This window comes from Gobio gobio (genome assembly GCF_949357685.1).
Source record: "Gobio gobio genome assembly, chromosome: 24".
Classification (NCBI taxonomy): Eukaryota; Metazoa; Chordata; class Actinopteri; order Cypriniformes; family Gobionidae; genus Gobio; species Gobio gobio.
This window is the reverse complement of record NC_137120.1, coordinates 17,122,415-17,143,932: the sequence shown is the minus strand read 5'-3', so window position 1 is coordinate 17,143,932 and position 21,518 is coordinate 17,122,415. Positions and strand designations below refer to the sequence as shown.

The 21,518-nt window shown below is 35.7% G+C and overlaps 1 protein-coding gene across 6 annotated transcripts in view; it reads right to left on the bottom strand.

Moving 5' to 3' along the window:
• Nucleotides 1-21,518, bottom strand: part of LOC307120979 (arf-GAP with coiled-coil, ANK repeat and PH domain-containing protein 2) — a 71,735-nt gene that overhangs the window by 16,134 nt on the left and 34,083 nt on the right. For 3 of the 6 annotated variants that reach the window (XM_079808316.1, XM_079808317.1, XM_079808315.1), the window contains exons 4-10: nucleotides 21,296-21,349; nucleotides 20,089-20,147; nucleotides 18,739-18,922; nucleotides 15,278-15,322; nucleotides 15,097-15,192; nucleotides 8,588-8,662; nucleotides 7,621-7,677 (exon numbers count right to left, since the gene is read on the bottom strand). In XM_079808316.1, coding sequence (XP_079664442.1) covers nucleotides 7,621-7,677; nucleotides 8,588-8,662; nucleotides 15,097-15,192; nucleotides 15,278-15,322; nucleotides 18,739-18,922; nucleotides 20,089-20,147; nucleotides 21,296-21,349 — 570 coding nt within the window. The remainder of the gene's footprint in view (nucleotides 1-7,620; nucleotides 7,678-8,587; nucleotides 8,663-15,096; nucleotides 15,193-15,277; nucleotides 15,323-18,738; nucleotides 18,923-20,088; nucleotides 20,148-21,295; nucleotides 21,350-21,518) is intronic. The other 3 variants (XM_079808319.1, XM_079808320.1, XM_079808318.1) reach the window with 1 other exon arrangement.

Genomic DNA, 21,518 nt, shown 5'->3' with positions numbered 1-21,518 from the left:
AAAGTCAATGGTATTTGACAGTAAGCATCATTGGTTCTTGAGTGTCATGTGACCAAACGTCAAATCTGAAGTAGTCCATCTGACTTGCACTGTTCAGCAGAAGGGGAGATTTTCAGAATATGGTGCAAGTCAGATGGACTACTTTTATGATTCACTTTTATCCATTCACTTTATTATTGGAAATGAGCAGCATGTACATCAGTAAAATTGCAAAACGATTGCAAAACGTTTGCGTTCTATTGCAAACTATTGATTCTACTGCAAAACATTTGCGTTCTATTGCAAAACTATTAAAAAACTATTGTGTTCTATTGCAAAACTATTGATTCTATTGCAAAACGATTGATTCTATTGAAAAACTATTGTGTTCTATTGCAAAACATTTGCACTTAATTGCAAAACATTTGCACTTAATTGCAAAACATTTTGCATTCTATTGCAAAACTATTTATTCTATTGCAAAATGTTTGCGTTCTATTGCAAAACTATTGAATCTATTGAAAAACTATTGTGTTCTATTGCAAAACTATTTATTCTATTGCAAAACTTTTGATTCTATTGCAAAACTATTGATTCTATTGCAAAACGATTGATTCTATTGAAAAACTATTGTGTTCTATTGCAAAACATTTGCACTTAATTGCAAAACTTTTGCATTCTATTGCAAAACTTTTGCATTCTATTGCAAAACATTTGCGTTCTATTGCAAAACTATTGATTCTATTGAAAAACTATTGTGTTCTATTGCAAAACAATTGCACTCAATTGCAAAACTTTTGCATTCTATTGCAAAACTTTTGCATTCTATTGCAAAACTATTTATTCTTTTGCAAAACTATTGCGTTCTATTGCAAACAATTGCGTTCTATTGCAAAACTATTTATTCTATTGCAAAATGTTTGCGTTCTATTGCAAAACTATTGAATCTATTGAAAAACTATTGTGTTCTATTGCAAAACTATTTATTCTATTGCAAAACTTTTGATTCTATTGCAAAACTATTGATTCTATTGCAAAACGATTGATTCTATTGAAAAACTATTGTGTTCTATTGCAAAACATTTGCACTTAATTGCAAAACTTTTGCATTCTATTGCAAAACTTTTGCATTCTATTGCAAAACATTTGCGTTCTATTGCAAAACTATTGATTCTATTGAAAAACTATTGTGTTCTATTGCAAAACAATTGCACTCAATTGCAAAACTTTTGCATTCTATTGCAAAACTTTTGCATTCTATTGCAAAACTATTTATTCTTTTGCAAAACTATTGCGTTCTATTGCAAACAATTGCGTTCTATTGCAAAAATATTGATTCTATTGCAAAACTATTGATTCTATTGAAAAACTATTGTGTTCTATTGCAAAACATTTGCACTCAATTGCAAAACTTTTGCATTCAATTGCAAAACTTTTGCATTCAATTGCAAAACTATTTATTCTATTGCAAAACTTTTGGGTTCTATTCCAAAACTATTGATTCTATTGAAAAACTATCGTGTTCTATTGCAAAACATTTGCACTCAATTGCAAAACTTTTGCATTCTATTGCAAAACTTTTGCATTCTATTGCAAAACTATTTATTCTATTGGAAAACGTTCGTGTTATATTGCCAAACTATTGCGTTCTATTGTAAAACTATTGATTCTATTGCAAAATGTTTGTGTTCTATTGCAAAATGTTTGTGTTCTATTGCAAAACTTTTGCGTTCTATTGCAAAACGTTTTGCAGATTTTTTCCCGAAATTCCCCATTGCATGGATAATTTAAATCATTATTATTAAGTTGTGAACATAATGATTACAAATATAATCAAAACATTATATATATATATATATATATAAATGTAGCATTGATGTACGTGTAGTGAATGTATTGATAGTGCACTGTAAGAAATCAGGCCATCCTTGTTCACTTTCAGGCTAATCTACGGTCCCTGCTTCCTGAAGATGTCATGTGAGCTGAGCTGAGCTCAGACTAGTTTAGTCAAGCCCAGATGAGTTCAGACTAGCAAAGCCCCAGTAATACTAGAGCCGTCACTGGATCCCATGTTTTTATCATGGAGTGAAACCTCAAACAGCTGAAGACAGATAAGTGTGACATACTAGTAGATGAGGTTAGTTTACAGCCTGACCCGTATGCTGCGCGAATCCAGTCTGGACCGCACTACTCTAAGATACTCTTACATCACATCCCACAAACCATAAGGTACCCAAAATCAACCATTTAGCAGACACGACCTTCAGACACTTAGCCAGTGGGACTTTTGGTTAGTTTCAGGGGTTTGCGTTTAAGTGTGCCTGCTTAAAACATGCATGAGAATATAACAGTTATTGTATTTTAATATCCAATAATATTAAAATATGTTTGCTTTTGTTTATAGGCTACCACACAAAAGTAATGACACAATGACACATGAGCTGCTTATCCTGTTTCTATGCAAATAACAAAATAAGGAGCGGATTAGTATAGTTATTATTATTGTTGTTGGCATTATAATTATTGGGATGAGGAGAAGAGGAAAGAAAATATTCACATGTATGTGTATGAATATATGGATATTTGTATGAAAAGGGGGGAGGGGGGTGATGAAAAAAAACCCCTGCATAAAACACTCAACACCCTTTAAATTTTTTATTTTCTCTGCTTTTCCTTTTTTTTGTATTTGTATTGTTGTCTGTCTACTTTGTTTTGTTTTATGTTAGATTATATGTGCATTGTGTACAATCTTTGTAAGTATACCACTTGAAAAATAAACTAAATTATAGCTATAAAAAATAAGGAGTGCGTTTAAAAAACAAAATAATAATAATAATACTTTTCAGTTACACTAAGGTTTAATTTGTTAAAAGCATTAGGTATCATGAAATAATTATGAACAATACTTTTACAATATTTATTAATCTAGGTTAACGTTCATATCATAATTCATCACACATTTAAATTCTATACATTAATTATACATAATAAAAGCAAATGTATAAATTAACATAAATAAATGCTATAACAAATGATGCCTAATGCATTAATTAATGTTAACAATTGGAATCGTATAGTAAGTGATATCAAAAATATTATTGCTTTATATCCATGTTGCAGAAATATATAACTACGGTAACACTTTAGTTTAAGGTCCAATTCTCACTATTAACTAGTTGCTTATTATCATGCATATTACAAGGATATTGGCTGTTTACTAGTACTAATAAAGCACATATGAATGCATGACCATATTCTACATCCCTTAATCCTACCCAATATCTAAATTTAACAACTAACTTACTAACTATTAATTAGTAATTAGGAGTTTATTGAGGCAAAAGTCAGTTAATAGTGAGAATTGGACCTTAATCTAAAGTGTGGCCAAATAAACAAAAAGAATTTGAATTAATTTAAAAGTTACAGCAATCCAGTGCGAATGGAAGATCTGAATCCAGTTTCAAGACCAGTGCGAACACTAACAGAACTGGGTTCTTCGCACTGATCTATATAGAGAACTGGATTGCTCATGACGTCATAAAAAGTGAAGCCGCCGCACCGCCATATTAGAATTACCTAGCAAGCTCACGCGTTCTATTGAACCAATAGGAAATTATATGGTTTTACGGATAAAACATTGCCTAAGGAGACACATACGGTATGTATATCTGAAGTAAGATCTCGGCGGGCGGATGAGACACTTCAGCAAATGTATTACAAATGTCAAAGTGTGCATTTGGAAATCGGATTCCTTGTAACCTGAAATCACATTGTACTGTTGTGTTTATGTATTTATGTTGTGCTGTAGTATTGTTTTTATTCATACAGTAGGCTAACTGCAAATGTTTCAACAATGATTCCGTTAACAGCATGCATTTTGAAGCAGTTCATGATTTAAATGATGATTTTAATTCAACAACATGGCATATATGGAATACTTATACTAATAGAACACTTATACTCATATGGAAACTGTAAACGACATAAATTTGCGCTGTCTTTAAGAGTCTGAAATAGATGTTGCTCAGTCAGGAAATAAAATACACACATCATAACTTATTCAGGCAGATAATGCTGACTGCTTTATTACCGAAATGATGCATGGCAAACTTTGAATTGTAATACAATATAGAGGCTTGTATTAATATGCATTGTAAGCTGATATGACTTATTCTCTCCGAAAAGACCATAAACATTAAAGATAACATCTTTAGTTGCTAACTGTTAATTTACATACATAAATCGTACAACTAATCCTGTGAGACCCAGACGCTGAAAATCGAGATTTTAGGTCAATGTTTTGGCTGTCTGTCAATGATGCCCTCTATTGGTAGGGAATAGTAAAATGGCTGCTCAAACACTTCCGGTGGCATCACTGCCTGGTGGCAGTTTAGAACGCGATGAGCAATCCAGTTATTTATATAGATCAGTAGTTCTTTGTCAGTTTCTGATCCACCAACAACAATCCACCTGTACGTGATACAGACCACGGCATTCAGTATGACCCTGCGCTTGTATGTTTACAGAAGGATGAGCAAAATGACAGCACCAACTGTTATTAAAAAGCAGATTTGGTTTCCATTTCTTGGTAACCGGATCAAGCCATGAGCTGACACGTGAGTCAGCCCACTGAATATATACAGGGTGCCAGGAACAAAGAATTGGGCTACAGCTGTTCCCAAAACCACACGACTACCTACAGTACCTGGAGCTCTTCCTCTAGATCAGATGTACCAGCGAGAATAACACAATTTAAGTTTAAGCGCAAGTCATGCGAAGATCATGTTTTTTTTTTCCATTTGTTTAGATATCATCTATGATGAACATTCTTTCAATTTCTGTCAAAGTCAAAAAAATATTCTCAAGTAGCCAAGCAGTTGGCTATGAGAATGAGGATCTTGCCTCCTTTTTTTCCATGCCACAGATGGTTCCATGTTTAGGGTTATTAAATATAAATTATTCTTCAAATGTTCATCTTTTCATCATAACGGACATCCGTATTTGTCCTTGACCGACTGATATTAATCCAAAAACAGCAGTGCCAGCCATAAAAACTGATCACTAGATACACAAAACAGTTTACAAAATAAAAATAACCAAGTAGCCTCAATGCAAAGCTCTACTTGCGTATATAACAGTATCATTATGAAAATCCCATCTTGATGAACCAAACCACATCAACCAAACAACAGATTACATAAGACAATGACCAGATGTCTAAATGAGTAAATGTCAGTATACAGAGGAGAGGTCACACCAAGCTACCAAGAGGCAATAAGAGATTTGTGTTTATCACCTATTAAAAAATGAGTAAGATTAACTCACCAGATACCACACATAGTGGAACCTGCTGAAGATCTTCATGCCGAAGAGAGCAGCGCGAGTGTGTATGTGTGTGTGTTTGTTTGTTTGTTTCAGCAGTGCATCTAACTTCCAAACATTACTGTGTTGACTACGACCAGCTGAACTGAGCCTCTACACACTGAACATTACGCATGTATGAGTATGTACGCACATGTACATGAAGATGGAGACGGGCATAAGCCTTGGTAACCATTGCTGGCTCCTCCCCTTCAGGAAAGCTCTGGTATATATATGTGTGTGTGTAGTCGATGAATGAATTCATTAACTGTGGCTCATGGGTTGGATTCACCAATCCAAGAAGAGCATTAAACATTTACACTGTGGGCAGTGCACTTTGGTACGCCTGTGTTTTGAGTATTTTCTTCCAGTGCAAGTATATAGTATGATTAACTCTTTATTCTCCAGTTACAACCACCATCCACAAACGTCAATGGGTTTTTACAACTCGTCAATGATTATTAAATTGGGCTGTCAACGTTAATGTGTTGATGCATGCGATTAATTCAAAATCCTTAAAATAATATGACGTAAAATAAATTACTGAAGCTGTGTCATTAACGTAATTTACGTCAGGCAGTTAGATGATCTCAGAAGTCGTAGTTTAGCATTGAGCATCTACAAGCACATGTAACCCTGGTAGGAGGAAATTACCATTCTAACCATTCTAACCCTTTAACCCGATTTCGCTTCTCTGTTTTGTGATCTATGGTGAGCGGGAGGGGACCTGTTCGGTTCACTTAGTTTTGTCATGGCCTCAAGATCCTAAGTTGAGGGAACAACATCTATTTCTCAAGGCCATGAGTTAAATGCATAAACAACCTATCATAGTATCATAGTAATCTGGAATTAACAGAAATGCCTAATGGATAAAAATGTACACAACATATTCTTTTATATGCTTTTTTCAACACGTTCTCACACCCAACTCATCACATATTGACGCGTGGTCATTTTTTGATGCGCAGGGTACTCCGTTAATTTCAATGAGAAACCTTTGGGGTCATAAACAGACACATTGGGCATGGGAATGTTATCGTAATGATGAAATTATAATGGGTTATGATTTTCCATTATGAAGGATGTGATTCTCAATTTAATCAGCCAGCATAATTTTATTTACATTTTATTTACGCTATTTAGACACTTTTGTACACGTAACCTCACCCCATCCCTAAACCTACCCATTTGTGTATTATATGATATAAAACACAAGATTTAACAGGCAGATACACAATTTATAAAATAAAATAAAAAATTCCTAGTGTTCTGAGGCCAAACGATTGATTTGTGTGAAGAAAATCCCCAAAAGCGATCAGTGTCTCCATCCGGCGAAGATCATGCACACATTCAAAAATTGCCACCGAAACAAACGTAATGTCAGCTTTGATTTTGAAATTGCATTAGCTCTCGTATGTCTCGTGTCCAATTGCATCATTACGTCAGCTTTGATTGTAAAATGTCATTGGCTCTTTTGTGTCTCGTGACCGATCGCGTCATGCTAAAGAGTCAGGTGTATCTTTTGAATGAGATATGACTGAGATTAAAACATTAAGATCAACTCTGTTCTTCACATAAAGATATCGTATGACTTCAGACGACTTGGAATGCAACATGTTTGTGCATACTGTTTTTTGCAATAAATACCTGTGACTGTACTTGTATTTACCTGTTACGTGTTTTATATTGTTGATAAGAGGGTAGGTTTGGTGTAGGAGTGGGTTAGTTTCTCTAAAATATAAAAGTAGGCTATAAATATTTATAAAATCATGCGTACTTTTACATATGCAAAGAATTAAATGAGTCTTGATCTGACACATTGGGCAAACAACTGAAATGGAGTACCCTGCGCATTGGAAAATGTACGCCGATGGGTCCTGGCTTTTTTATCTTTTATATGTTGCGCAGGTTGTTTACACATTTAACTCGTGGCCATGAGAAAAATATATTGTTCCCTCAACATAGGATCCTGAGGCCACAACTTCTTATCACGTTCCCATGAGCTAATATGAAGTTCCCACAAATGAATTCGCTGTAGCCGCGACAAAACTAAGTGAACCGAACATGTCACCCGGTGACCATAGCGATCAGATCATTTTAAGCTGCTAAACTCTGGGAAGGGATTCAGTCCAATGATCCAGTGATCGAATGCATTCAAAGAACATTCAACAGCACTGTAAAGAAAACCAGGCTTATTTCTGTAAAATGACATTAATTAATGTGTATAGTAACGTGATTCATGCAGCATTCATAGGGAAGAGTCAGAAGGGACAGACTCACCTGCAGCGCAGCCTCATATGAGCAGTCAGAAAAGAAGAGAGAGCAGGTTAAAAACTGCTGATACAGCGAATGAGAGAAAGAGGAGGAAAACAGAAATAGAAAGATGGAGTCACACTTGACATGAGATCAAGGTCAAGCTGGATTGTGGCACAGGCACATGAATCACAGGACCAATATGGCATGATAGATGAACATACAGTGGATCATGAAGCGCACAAGCGACACAATTCTGGATATTTTTGATATTGAAAACGGCATTTTTCATTTTCTGATCCACATTGTACTTTAATTTAGCTTAGTGCGTCATATTGGCAAAAATTTCACAAGCGAAGTAGGTTCACTCTCCATTGTCAATACTGTAGAGAAGCATGAAACTTCAAACCAAACTGCTTCTATAGGCCAATGTGGTGAAAATTAAACCCAATTCGAAATCCACGTGCCAAGATTTTTGGGGAAAATTTACTTGAGGGACTTCCAGTGGCAAAATGTTTTTAAACTGCTGTGGTAATGAAACTGGTAAAAGAATAATGAAATTTCAGTGGAATTGGTATTGATATTTTGATGTCCTGATGACCCAACAACTACCCAGAGAACGCACTTGCATATGCCATGTGTGAGGATTCAGTTCAAATCTCCCATCATGCTCGTGGTAATACCGAAAGATGAACAGCTCTACTGTAACAACAGCAGCTTTATTACTTTGAGTGTTTATTCATATACCTGAGGACAGGATATCAGGCAAAAGCTGTGCTTTGTATACTTTAAACCACTTCTAAAAGGTCAAAACCCAAAGAGAGAAGAGTAGAGAAGGATGTTCTGTTTCAAAAAGCATCAACAACATGATTTTGTTGCTTGGTTTCAGTTTTAACCTCATTGGTCGGACAAATGTTTTGTGATTGGCCCTGTATAGTGTGAGATGGCTGAGATTTGTGGGTCATTAATAGTGTTAATGGAGAAGCTCTAGTACCTTCTGTTGAATAGTCGAGTGTTTCGTCTCCATATCCTTCCTCTCTTTTGCGGAATCCATCACCAGCTGATCCAGCTAAAAGACACATTAAAAAATAGAAAATACAAATATTTGTATGTGTTAATACAGGAAGAAAAGAGTAATTTGGGTCGACCTATGAAGCAGATGCATATTCCATAAAAAAAAAAAATCTGTTTTCAAGTGTTACACAAAATTGTTTCAAGGCAGCGAGTGAGACACCGCCTTTACCCAACGGTACTGAACTTTATAAAACTGGAATTAAACGCATGGCTGCCAATGAGAAACCACTTTAAACACAAAGTCATGTGATTTGAAGATGGTCTGGTTTCATGCATCTGCATGGAAAACCACTCGTGCCTCATTATTTTCCCATATTCCAAGATGATGATGGACCACCACCACCACCACTTCGCCACCACTACACACTACTTAAATACAAGAGTGCATTTAACTGTAAAACCAAATCCAAACTCATTGACTCTTAAAGGAATATTCCACTACACAGTTCGGGAATTAAGCATTACAACTTCTAAGCTGTGGATCGTTCTACCAAATTTTAGGTCTTTAATATGTTGGATACTACTACACTGCTCAAAAAAATTAAGGGAAAAATTAATCATCACAGTATAACACAAAGTGCATAGTTTTCAGTCACGTGACTGTTGCGGAGCCCTGGAGGGCAAAACCGCCATAGAACTCAATTGAACTGCAGCACAAACCTGTCAAATTTCCATCTTAAGACAAAAATATGTGACCAAGATGCACGTTTTGGGCATGGGTTAGGGTTTAGGGTTTTAGGCCTGTTCACACCGGGACTATTTTTGCGCGCGTTTATCGCCAACGTTTAACGCCTCGTGACTAAACAAAGGGCGGCAATGTGAGTGTGCACACCGACGCGCAAAACGGCGGGCGTAAAAGCGTAATTTAAAAAAAAAACGCCTCTGGTTCGTTTTTTTTTTTGACGCGCCGCGTTAAAAACTGTCCGACCAATGAGATCAGCGCTTTTGTTCACGTGCCTGGAGCTGCTGAAGTGACAGTACAACACGACTTGGTGGCGCTCAAGCACAAATTGGTCTTGCCGAGCACACATTGATACAACGAAGAAGTAGTAAGTAGACAAAGAAGAAGATGAGCTGCTAATGCTGCCTGCCAGTTAGCAAAAAGTGTGTGAATGGTTTTGGCCATAGACATAATATTTCTGTGGTTTTGGCAAGCACGTAAATACTGTCTCTCTTCTCCTTCTGTGTGACAAGCGAGTGTCAGAAGCGTAAAGTGCCGCAGCACCACCTTGTGTACCGGGAGCGCATCTACTGAATGTACACGTTCACTTGGCGCATCGCCAGTGAAAATAGCTTGGGTGTGAACACTCAAGACGTGCCGAAAAAGGTCACGAAAAACGCTGGCGATAAGCGCGTGTGATATTCGTCCCGGTGTGTACAGGCCTTTAGGGTTATGAACCACATACAGCACCTGCTGCAGTATTTCAATCACTGAAAACAGGACGGGACGTTCTAAAACATTTAACGTGGAAAACACTTTAGGCTGGGTTGCACCAATAAGGATTCAATTAAGCAAAGTTTAACGCTAATCTAGGATTTGTTGATATGGGTTTTATTTCAAAAGTTGTTGCACCACTTACATTTTACATTTATGAATTTGGCAGACACTTTTATCCAAACCGACTTACAGTGCACTTATAACGGGGACAATCCCCCTGGAGCAACATGGAGTAAAGTGCCTAGCTCAAGGACACACTGATGGTGGCGACTGCTGGGATCGAACCAGCAACTTTCTGCGTATCAGTTTAATGGTTTAACCCACTTGACCTAGCCTGATGTCGTCATACTCAGATTCTAGTCAGAATATGAGTCTGATGCTGCTCCACTGGGCTGTGATTATGGGGCGTTTCAACCGAATATGTTATGCCGTGTGCAACAACATCCAGCATGAGTAATGGTGGGTCAGTAATGGTCTGGGGACGAATATCATTGGAGGGTCACATAGATGTGCTAGCCGATGGTTCCCTTATTGCTGTTAGGTACCCAGATGAAATCAGACCTTAATACATTTTGAGATGAAGAAGGCATTGATGCCATTGCCTGGCCTTCACGTTCCCCAGACCTGAATCCAATTGAGCACCTCTGGGACATTATGTATCAGAGCATCCAAAGCCGCCAAGTAGCACCGCAGACTGTCAAGGGCTCATTGATGCCCTGATCCAGGTATGGGAGGAGATCCCCCAGGACACCATCCACCATCTCATCAGGAGTGCATTCAGGCATGTGGGGGCCGTACACACGCCTGACTTACATTATGAGCTGCTGTGATGAACTTCATGCAAATTGGATCAGCCTGTAACTTTTTTTTTTTTTTTACATTGATTTTTGGTACGATTTTGAATGCAGCCCTCGCAGTGTTGATGATTTTGGTTTCCATTGACTGTTGTCACATAATTTTGTTCTTTACAAATTATAGAATGTATATAAATAAAGATTTTCAAATGGAATATTTCACTCATTGAGATCCAATGTGTGATTTAAGTGTTCCCTTCATTTTTTTAAGCAGTGTATTATCCTGTACATGAACTACCTCTGGAACTGATGTGTGTGAAACCGGTGATTTCACAGTTTATTCCCATTCCATCCAGATAACAATTCACTTCTTTTTCAACTACCTCATCGGATCTGCAGAAGATCAAATAGAACGATCCGTGAAGACTGCAAAGTTGTGTTGAAAGTATAAAGAAACACAATTTATGGAAATAAAACAACTAGCCTATTCAACCAATAAACCTCGCCAGGCAATTTTTATACATGCTGCTATTAATAGAGTTATTTTAATAATATTTCCAAAATATCACGCAATTTAAAAGTATTATTTAATTTTAATTGATTTGAGATCTAGGGGACTCGTGATTTAAAATGGTTTACAACGAGACAAACGTTTTAAAACAACTAAAAATCAAGACGTTTCAAATTTCAAGTAATTCCATCAACAACTGTTTGTTTCCTTTGAATAACCAGAATTATTGGAAAAATTGGATAAACAGTATGAGGAAGTCTAATTTTAAAAGCGTGATTTCTTGAGACTTGAAAAGGTCTATGAGAGAAAACTACATAGGCATATTTATAATTAATATACATTTTTTTATAGTTATGTTAAACTCTAAAATATTTTATAGGTGATAAAATTGTTATCCAGTAGATCACAAATGACTGGAAAAGACATGTAAAATTCAGTGATTAAAAAGAGTGGGAAGCATGAAGAAATCAATTTTAAATCAATTTTATAATAATTTTCTTGGTGAGCTGAGGGTGAAGTATCTGATGAAGAGGCTTGTTGTTATAATCAGGAAAGCATTCAAATTACTTGATTACGATTTTGTATATGCTAAAACTTTTATCAACATTTAGGAACTACCAATGTTTAAGAGTTCAAATCACTAACCCTAGTGTAACCAATAATACCAGCGAAACCTTCCCTAATACACACCACTTATGTTTCTTTTCTATTGGGGAAGCTGAGGAAAGGAAGTGAACTGTAAGGGGATCTTTTAGCATTTTTTTTTTGCTCAAGCGATCATCCATCACCCTGTATGGATCCACATCACAAAAGAACACGTGCGGTATTTGGGACGAGCTCTTTGTTTTGATTCGCCAGGAAAGAGGCGGGCCAATGCACTGCTGATAACATCAGATGGGAAATGTTTTTCTCCGTCGCAGTCACAGCCTAATGTTTCCACTCTCGATAGGTGCTTGACAAAGACTGACCACCTGACCAACCCTGTGAGCATGAATCAGCCATGAGCTGCATTAAACAATCTGACTGAAAGTTATAACTACGATACTGCTATTTTTTCACAATGCATATTGTAAATGTACATAATCACTCAAATCAATCAATAGAATCATATTTGACATATACTATGGAGTAAGAAACAGTTACGTTTTACAAAAATACAAATGAGCAGATGTGTCTAAACTGAACAGAAACACAAACCTGCGAGCAGCTCCTCCAAACTTCTTGACAGAAGCGCTCCACTTTCTTGAGCTTCATAATGTCCGTCAGATGGCAGAAAACAAACCCTGATAACCTTGCGCTGTATAATTCACGTCCACTCTGAACTAAACCATCTCATACACGCTCAATTTAACTCCCAGACAGGGAATACCCTTTAATCACCCAGTTTAAGTTCCTGTTTCTAGAGCGAGCCCTGTTTAAGCACCGGCCAATCACACATCTCTCAAGAATCCCATCTCATTCCTGCCCAGAGGAAACAACGATTCACGTGCCCCTCCATCTCACCAGGGTGAAAACGAAAATACTGGTTTGATGCAGAAATCATGCTTCCGTTTTATGTAGACAGAAATTACCACTATGCTATCTGTTAGCACATGCTTGGCACATAGACAGACAGACAGACAGACAGACAGACAGACAGACAGACAGACAGACAGACAGACAGACAGACAGACAGACAGACAGACAGACAGACAGACAGACAGACAGACAGACAGACAGACAGACAGACAGACAGACAGACAGACAGACAGACAGACAGACAGACAGACAGACAGATAGATAGATAGATAGATAGATAGATAGATAGATAGATAGATAGATAGATAGATAGATAGATAGATAGATAGATAGAGACTGAAACTGACAGAAAAAATGACAGACAGACAGACCGACAGACAGACATATAGATAGATAGAGACTGAAACTGACAGACAAAACGACAGACAAAACGACAGATAGATAGATAGATAGATAGATAGATAGATAGATAGATAGATAGATAGATAGATAGATAGATAGATAGATAGATAGATAGATAGATAGATAGATAGATAGATAGATAGATAGATAGATAGATAGATAGATACAGACAGACAGACAGACAGACACTGAAACAGACAGAGAACGACAGACAGACAGACAGACAGACAGACAGACAGACAGACCGAAGAACGACAGAGAGAATGACAGAGAGAACGATAGATAGATAGATAGATAGATGATAGATAGATAGATAGATAGATAGATAGATAGATAGATAGATAGATAGATAGATAGATAGATAGATAGATAGATAGATAGATAGATACAGACAGACAGACAGACAGACACTGAAACAGACAGAGAACGACAGACAGACAGACAGACCGAAGAACGACAGAGAGAATGACAGAGAGAACGATAGATAGATAGATAGATAGATAGATAGATAGATAGATAGATAGATAGATAGATAGATAGATAGATAGATAGATAGATAGATAGATAGATAGATAGATAGATAGATAGATAGATAGATATAGACAAAACGACAGACAGACTAGGCATGTGCCGGTATCATATTTTCATGTTGCGATTAATTGCTGAAGCTTTTATCACGGTATACGGTATTATCACGATATTGAAATAAGTTGCAAAAAAAGTGTTGTCATGCTATAACAGGTTAAATCACTTTCTTATAACAAAAGAACCAAACATTTAAATACAATAAAGCAATACACAAAAATGTATAAAGTAAACAAATATTTAAAACAGATTAAAGTGCAAAAGAATTATAAAGAACAATAGGTATGCTGAAATGTACATTTACCTAAGATTAATACAAGCTTTAGAAGTATTTTTCATTGTCACTAATGTTAAATACTGGAGCCTTGTAGAGTGTGTGATTGAACAACAGTCAGAACACATTCAAACAATATCTAGGGCATGTAATTTAGTCCAGATTAAAATATAAAATGCAAGTCTTTAAGTATTATGAATTAGGTTGTGATTACTGGGGAAACGGCTGCATTTCTGCTGTTCCGTCAGCGCCCTCTGCTGTCGAAGAATGAATGTGCACTTCAGCGTCTCCTCATTCCGCCATGTGCTCGGCTCATGCACGGTCTATTTACATCAGTGCGGGTTCCTCTTTGACGTGTTTTTCATTTTAAACGGTTGATGGGTAAAGTATTCTTAAAATTCATTCTAAAAATCTGAATAATTCGTAATAAATAATTATTCACGGTATTTTGAAGTGCCCACGATAACAATATTGTGCATGTTCATTATTGCGGTATATTGTATTACCGTTTACCGGCACATGCCTAAGACAGACAGACACTGAAACTGACAGAGAACGACAGACACAGACAGACAGACATATAAAACGACAGACAGACAGACACTGAAACTGACAGAGAATGACAGAGAACGACAGACAGACAGACAGACACACACTGAAACTGACAGAGAACGACAGACACAGACAGACATATAGGTAAAACGACAGACAGACAGACACTGAAACTGACAGAGAATGACAGAGAACGACAGACAGACAGACAGACAGACAGACAGACAGACAGACACACACTGAAACTGACAGAGAACGACAGACACAGACAGACAGATAGATAGATAAAACGACAGACACTGAAACTGACAGAGAACGACAGAAAGACAGACAGACAGACAGATAGATAGAGTACCTGTCCAGTCAGGTGTTTCATGAGGGGTTGTAGTTCACTGAACAGATCATAGCCTTGATGGAAGAAGGTCAGGTGGGCATACATGAAGGACAGCATCTGTGCAACAGACAGGAATAACTCAAACATGATCATCTGAATCTCAAGCCTTTAATACAAATCATGATGATTGTGAATATTTTACCGATTTGAGGATTTCTGATCGTCTCTTTGACTGGAGCACATTAATCTGAAATAAATAAATAAATAAATAAATAAATAAATAAATAGAACAATTTCAAGAGGGTCATCGCACCATTGGTGCTCAGGCCCTAATAAATTAAAATAAATAAACAGAAATTCCCTACTTAAAAGGACAGGTAGTTTTCACTGGCATCAAAACAAAAGTAAAACAATAAAGACATGAGGTCAACAAAACAAATTGGGAATTTCCCCCAACAGGGAAGTATCGATACATGTTTATAATTTTTTTATAAACATTAAAAAAATTGGTAATGGTTTCACTTCACACCGAAATATTTTTCTGACTACAATAATATGCACTTTCAGTCACAGTAAAATAGTATTACACGACAAACTCAAAACTGTAAAAGTATTGCTTCAATAATGACACTTTACTATTAAACATAAGACATCTGCTCCCTGAAGTCCTAAACGGCACATCCTTTATTCTCTCACAGCAGCCTGGAAATAGGCCGCTTCCTCTCTGTGCCATCAGGTGGCGCTCTTCACTTCACCACACACAAGCGCCTGTAAAAGAACTGCACTTAAAGGCCCTCACGGACTCATTTACTGGAGTTCCCATGCGGCTGCACATCATATTCAGACAAAGGTCAAACTACACTAATTAAGTTACAGTGGTTTGAATTAGAGCTACTGGACTGACCTTCCAAAGGGGAATCATTTAACCTGAGCATGTGTGGCACTACAGAACACAGGAAGTGCAATGGGAGCACATGTATTGTGCAGGCACGTGCAGAGGGGGGGGGTTTGGGTGCTCGAGCCCCTGCCCTTTTTCACAATGAATCAAAAGTGCCCCTCTCAGACAAATATCAATGATAATATCATGGTCAATAAAACTAAATAAATGTGATTATTATAACATGACATTGATGACAATGTATACAATAGAAACGAACGGCTCAAAAGTCGGACAATTTCTGTTGAGGCGTTGCCATAACGCGTTGCTATGGGTTGCGTGCGTTTTGACTGATTGCTGATTTTCCTCTGTTCGGAAGCGGCTTTCGAGCCAAATATGGTCCTTTCAGAGAGTGTGTGGCCTTACGGGAAAAAAGTAAACCTTTTTTTTCATCCATAATCAGAGCTAATGTGTTGAATTACAAATCTATATATTATATATTTTAAAGTATTACACAATTCACCAATGCCCGTTTGTCATGTATACACCAACCAATCGTGATCTGGCAAAGCAAGTTCAAATTCCATTGGGCATGTGAAGTGGAGCGGTAATTTTCAGTTCTTATTCATAAATCGGTTGAAAATTACATGGACAGACGAACTAACGTTTCGGGCTTTCGGTACGGTGCGCACGTGTACCGAACGGTTATGAATGTAATCTATAACAGTTAACAGTCGGCTTGTTTAAAGCGCGGAACACACTTCAATCCGAGTTCCCACACGAACATATTAAATATTCAGTCCATTTTATCACGAAATTCAAACGATAAATGCCGTTTTAACGCTCTATTATGTGACGTGACAGATTGACGCGTATCTGTTCAACTTCAAGCGGCAGCACGAGTGAACGCTATCATCTCTTCCTAAAGAAATGAATATCTAAAGGTATGTTGAGGATACATTACAACTTACTGAAACGTATCATATGTTGTGTAATCGCTCCATCGGTGTTTCAACCGCGGAAAGACAATAAAACAGCTTGTAAACAAACAATGTCATGTAGAATCACATTTACCTCAGAAGTCATTCAGTGTCCACAGCTGTGAGTTCACTAGAGAGATTAACTCTTTCACTGAATACATGCACTATATTAGCCGTTATATTGGTTATATTAGCCTATATATATTCATTATATACCACTTAGCCTGTTAGTGATGTCTTGTTTATTTAATGTATGTTTAAATAAACCTGTCATGAAAATTACAGCCACTAAATGATTATATTTCAACAACGAATTGGAGAAAAAATAATAATAATTAGATTTAGATATTAATGCAAAAACTGCCTTATGTGAAGCTTATGAGTGTTGATTATTATATCTAAAAATAAATAGCAAATTAATTTATGCTAATAGTTTGGGCTCTGTTGTTAATCTTTAATAGCAATATGTAAGGGCTCCCTATATAGTTTACAGCATTATCTTTAATAAACTTTTAGTTATAACTGAATTAATTTAAGGACAGACACAATTTTTTTTCATTAAACCACTGTTGAATAAAAATTAATAAAAAGCAATTTTGTAAAACTGCTGTACCGAATCCGTACCGAACTGTGACTTCAAAACCAAGGTACGTACCGAACCGTCAGTTTTGTGTACCGTTACACCCCTAATATATATATATATATTTACATATTGCCCCTTTTTTACATTTGAGCCCCTGCCTCTGAAGAACTCTCTGCACGGCCCTGGTATTGTGTGACATTAACTGATCAAGTTTCTTTCTCTTTCAAACGCTGCTTTACTGCTTAACCTGATTTCAAAGTTGAGAGAATGAGAGAAATTCATACAGGGGTACCTAAAATTCATGACTACAAAAAAAACTCTGCAAAATCTCAAAAATGCCAAGCAGAATCTCCAAAAAAATAAAATAATAAATCACCTTTAAAACTAGTAAACATGAATATAAAATATGGTATGTAAATATATAAATAAAACTCGCTTCCACTTGCTTTGAAAAGTGGCTGGTACAAAAAAACAAAAACAACTAAATAAAGCAAAAATGTTTACCTATAAACAAAAACAAAACAAAAAATGAACTAAACAAAAAACTAAATTAAGCAAAAATGTTTACCTATAAACAAAACAAAACTACTAAACAAAACCAAAAACTAAATAAAGCAAAAATGTTTACCTATAAAGAAAAAAAAATAAATAAAGAAAAAAAGCAAAAATGTTTTACCTATAAACAAAAACAAAACAAAAAAACGAAATAAAAAAATGCCTATAAACAAAACCAAAAAAATTAAATTAAGCAAAAATGTTTACCTATAAAAAATTAAGCAAGCAAAAAAACTACGCAAAACAAAAAATAAAAAACTAATAAAAATGTTGTTTACCTACAAACAAAAACAAAACAAAGGGAATAAACTAAATAAAATAAAAAGTTTAGCTTAAAAATTAAGTCTGAAAAAAATAAACCTAATATATATTAGCTTAAAAAAAAATGAAGTTGACATTTTCATAATATTTTCCCTCCAAGTTCTCATTTTGATCTTTTGAATTAAAAACAGTAAATAAATTATACAGTCCTGTATTTCTTTTAATATGTCGGTATAAAGGCAATACAACACTACGATGATGTGTCAATGCTATTATTTCCCATAGATCAATATTATTAATGTGACATTTATGTATTGGTCCTGTGACTATGCTGTAATGCGGCAGGAATTTATACAGAGGTTGTTGGAGCACAAAGGTCATCCGTGCAGTGTTTGAACCGCACTCACCTGCAGCACGTAGTCCAGGACGATGTGCCGGAAACACTTGCGCGTGGCGTTGAGGATGTTGGTGGCCTCCTCCACCTCGTGCTGTTTGTTCCGAGGCGCCTGGGCATTTTTGGACAGCGCTGCTTCTTTCTCCTCGCTCACTTTGTCAAACTGTTTCTTGGCTTCTTTAAATTTCCGCAGGTCCCTGCACACAGCAATACCATTCCTTAAATGTGCACTGAACGACTGCTGAAACTGTGCCATTATAAACCCAGACATGAAGAATGGCTTTGTGTATGGACTCGCTTTGGCTAATGTAACCGTTTAGAGTCTGTACTCACACAGTGCACGACACATTATCACTCTTATAAAGTTCTGATGTGAACGGTTAACAGTTTGGACTCTTCTGCTCACCAAGGCTGCGTTTATTTGATCAAAAACACAGTAAAAACAGTTATATTGTGAATATATTATGCCAGTGTAAAACAGCTGTTTTCTATGTGAATATATAGTAAAGTGTAATTTATTCCTGTGTCACATGATCCTTCAGAAATCATTCTAATCTGATTATTTAGAAACATTTCTGATTATTATCAATGTTGAAAACAGGCCATGTGTTTGTGGAAACTGGGATATATATTTTTCAGGATTCCAAGAAAACAGCATTTTGAACAAATTTGTAATTTTGTCTTTTGACCAATTTAGTCCTTGTTTAAGAAAAGTAATAATGCCATTATTTTATGTTGTCTCAGTTTTTTTCAATATAAATTAGCAATAAACCGATATATTGGCCATGCTGATATGTGGATCTGAAAATATAAAAATGTATTCATACATTTAATTTGCACAAAAATCACTGAATCAATGCTTTCAAATCAATTCATCGCGTCTAACATAAAGGTTTCTGTTTATATATTATATGTGTGTGACATATTTCTGTGTGTGTGTGTGTGTGTGTTAGAATGATTTCTGAAGGATCATGTGACACTGAAGACTGGAGTAATGATGCTGAAAATTCAGCTTTGATCACACAAATACATTACATTTCAAAATATATTCACACAGAAAATCATTTTACATTGTAATAATATTTCACAATATTACAGTTACAGTAATACAGTTTTTTTCTGTATATTTAATCAAATAAATGCAAGCTTGATGAGCAGAAGAGACTCTTTCAAAAACATTAAAAATTTTAATGTTTTCCAAACTTATATTTCTTTCTATCAATCATTGCTCTAGATATTGGCATCAGCTTTTGAAAAACTCATATTAATCAACTGCTAATATAAAACTCCAAATTTTATTAATAACTGAAGCAATAAACAAGAAATCAGAATCATGTAAATTGATACAACAAGTGATACTCACTCTCGCACAAACGTCTGGAGTTGTGATTTGATTGATCGCTGTGCTTGGTCAAATAAAATCTGCAACAAAAAAAAAAAAATAATAATAATAAAAATTAAACCTGACATGATCTTTTTTTTTATAACAAATTACCTTTCTTTCTAAGTTCTCATTACTGTAATGCAGCAAATACAACATTTGAGATGTTTTTGTGTTTCTACTGTTTTACAAAACACTTAAAAATGACAGCTATATTTTTTTTTACAGTAATACAACAAATGCATTTTTAGACACCATAATGACAATACAACAAACAATACATCAATGCTTTATAAATGAAATATATCAATTTGTTTTGCATTCAATTATTAAATTAGGCTGTCAAAATATTAAAAGAATTACAAACAATTCATCGTGTGTTTTTGTTGATGTTGAGCCTAATGTCTCAACATACTTTAATTTGTTTTATTAAATGTATATTTCCAAAAAATTTACTAAAAAGAAAGTCATATGTAGGTACAGTGTACATGTCTACAAAAATATAGCAGAAGGTTTAACATATATTCAAATAAACTTTTATGACATATTTCAATTTTAAAACCGTAAATAGTGTGTCTTTAGACATTCTAAGCCAGTGAAATGGATCAAGTGTGATCCATCATCCATCATTTGTGTTTTAAAGATCATGTGCTTCATTTCCAGCTCATGCAAACTTTAACCACAAGTCAGCTGATCTCACCGCAGACTTAAAGACTGACTCATAGTCCAGTTTAAGACAGCGGCCCTGTTGAGCCATGAAGATCACAGAATGATCCTTTATATCAGAAAAAAGGCACAAAACACACTGCACACAAGAACATGAACGCAAGCTCAATCTGTAGTAACACACGTTTGATTTCAAATGTACAGTAGCTCTGAATTTATAAGTGTTGTCACAAGGGGCGCTATAGCAGGCATTATTATAACCCGAATCAGTTTGAAGATTCAATTCAACTCCTTAAAACATGAATTTATAACTTTGTTAGAGACAGCTCATAGCTGAATCAACAGCTGTAGACTACAGAGGGAACTGTTTGTTGCATGTCAAACAAGTGCGGTCATTTCTCCTGATGTCAAAATTCTCCTCTCAGCACATTTAGGCTTCGGATTTCGAAAATGATGGGGGAAAAAGAAGAAGTCATAAACAATAATGCAATACGGCAAAAGCTTTTTGCCCAGATTCTCTTACCGTGTGATAGTTGATCATCTCTTGAAGATTCTCAGCAAACGTGGTAAGACTGGACTGTGAAGAAATGAGAGAACTTTACACAGGGGTACAAGACATAAAAAATACAAAACACAGAAAAACAAAAACAAAAAAACTATTTTAAAAAATTTAAATCACACATGCACAAAAATGTGTCCACATCCCACAAAACAAAAAACTAAATGATAAAAAAAGTTACACCTCA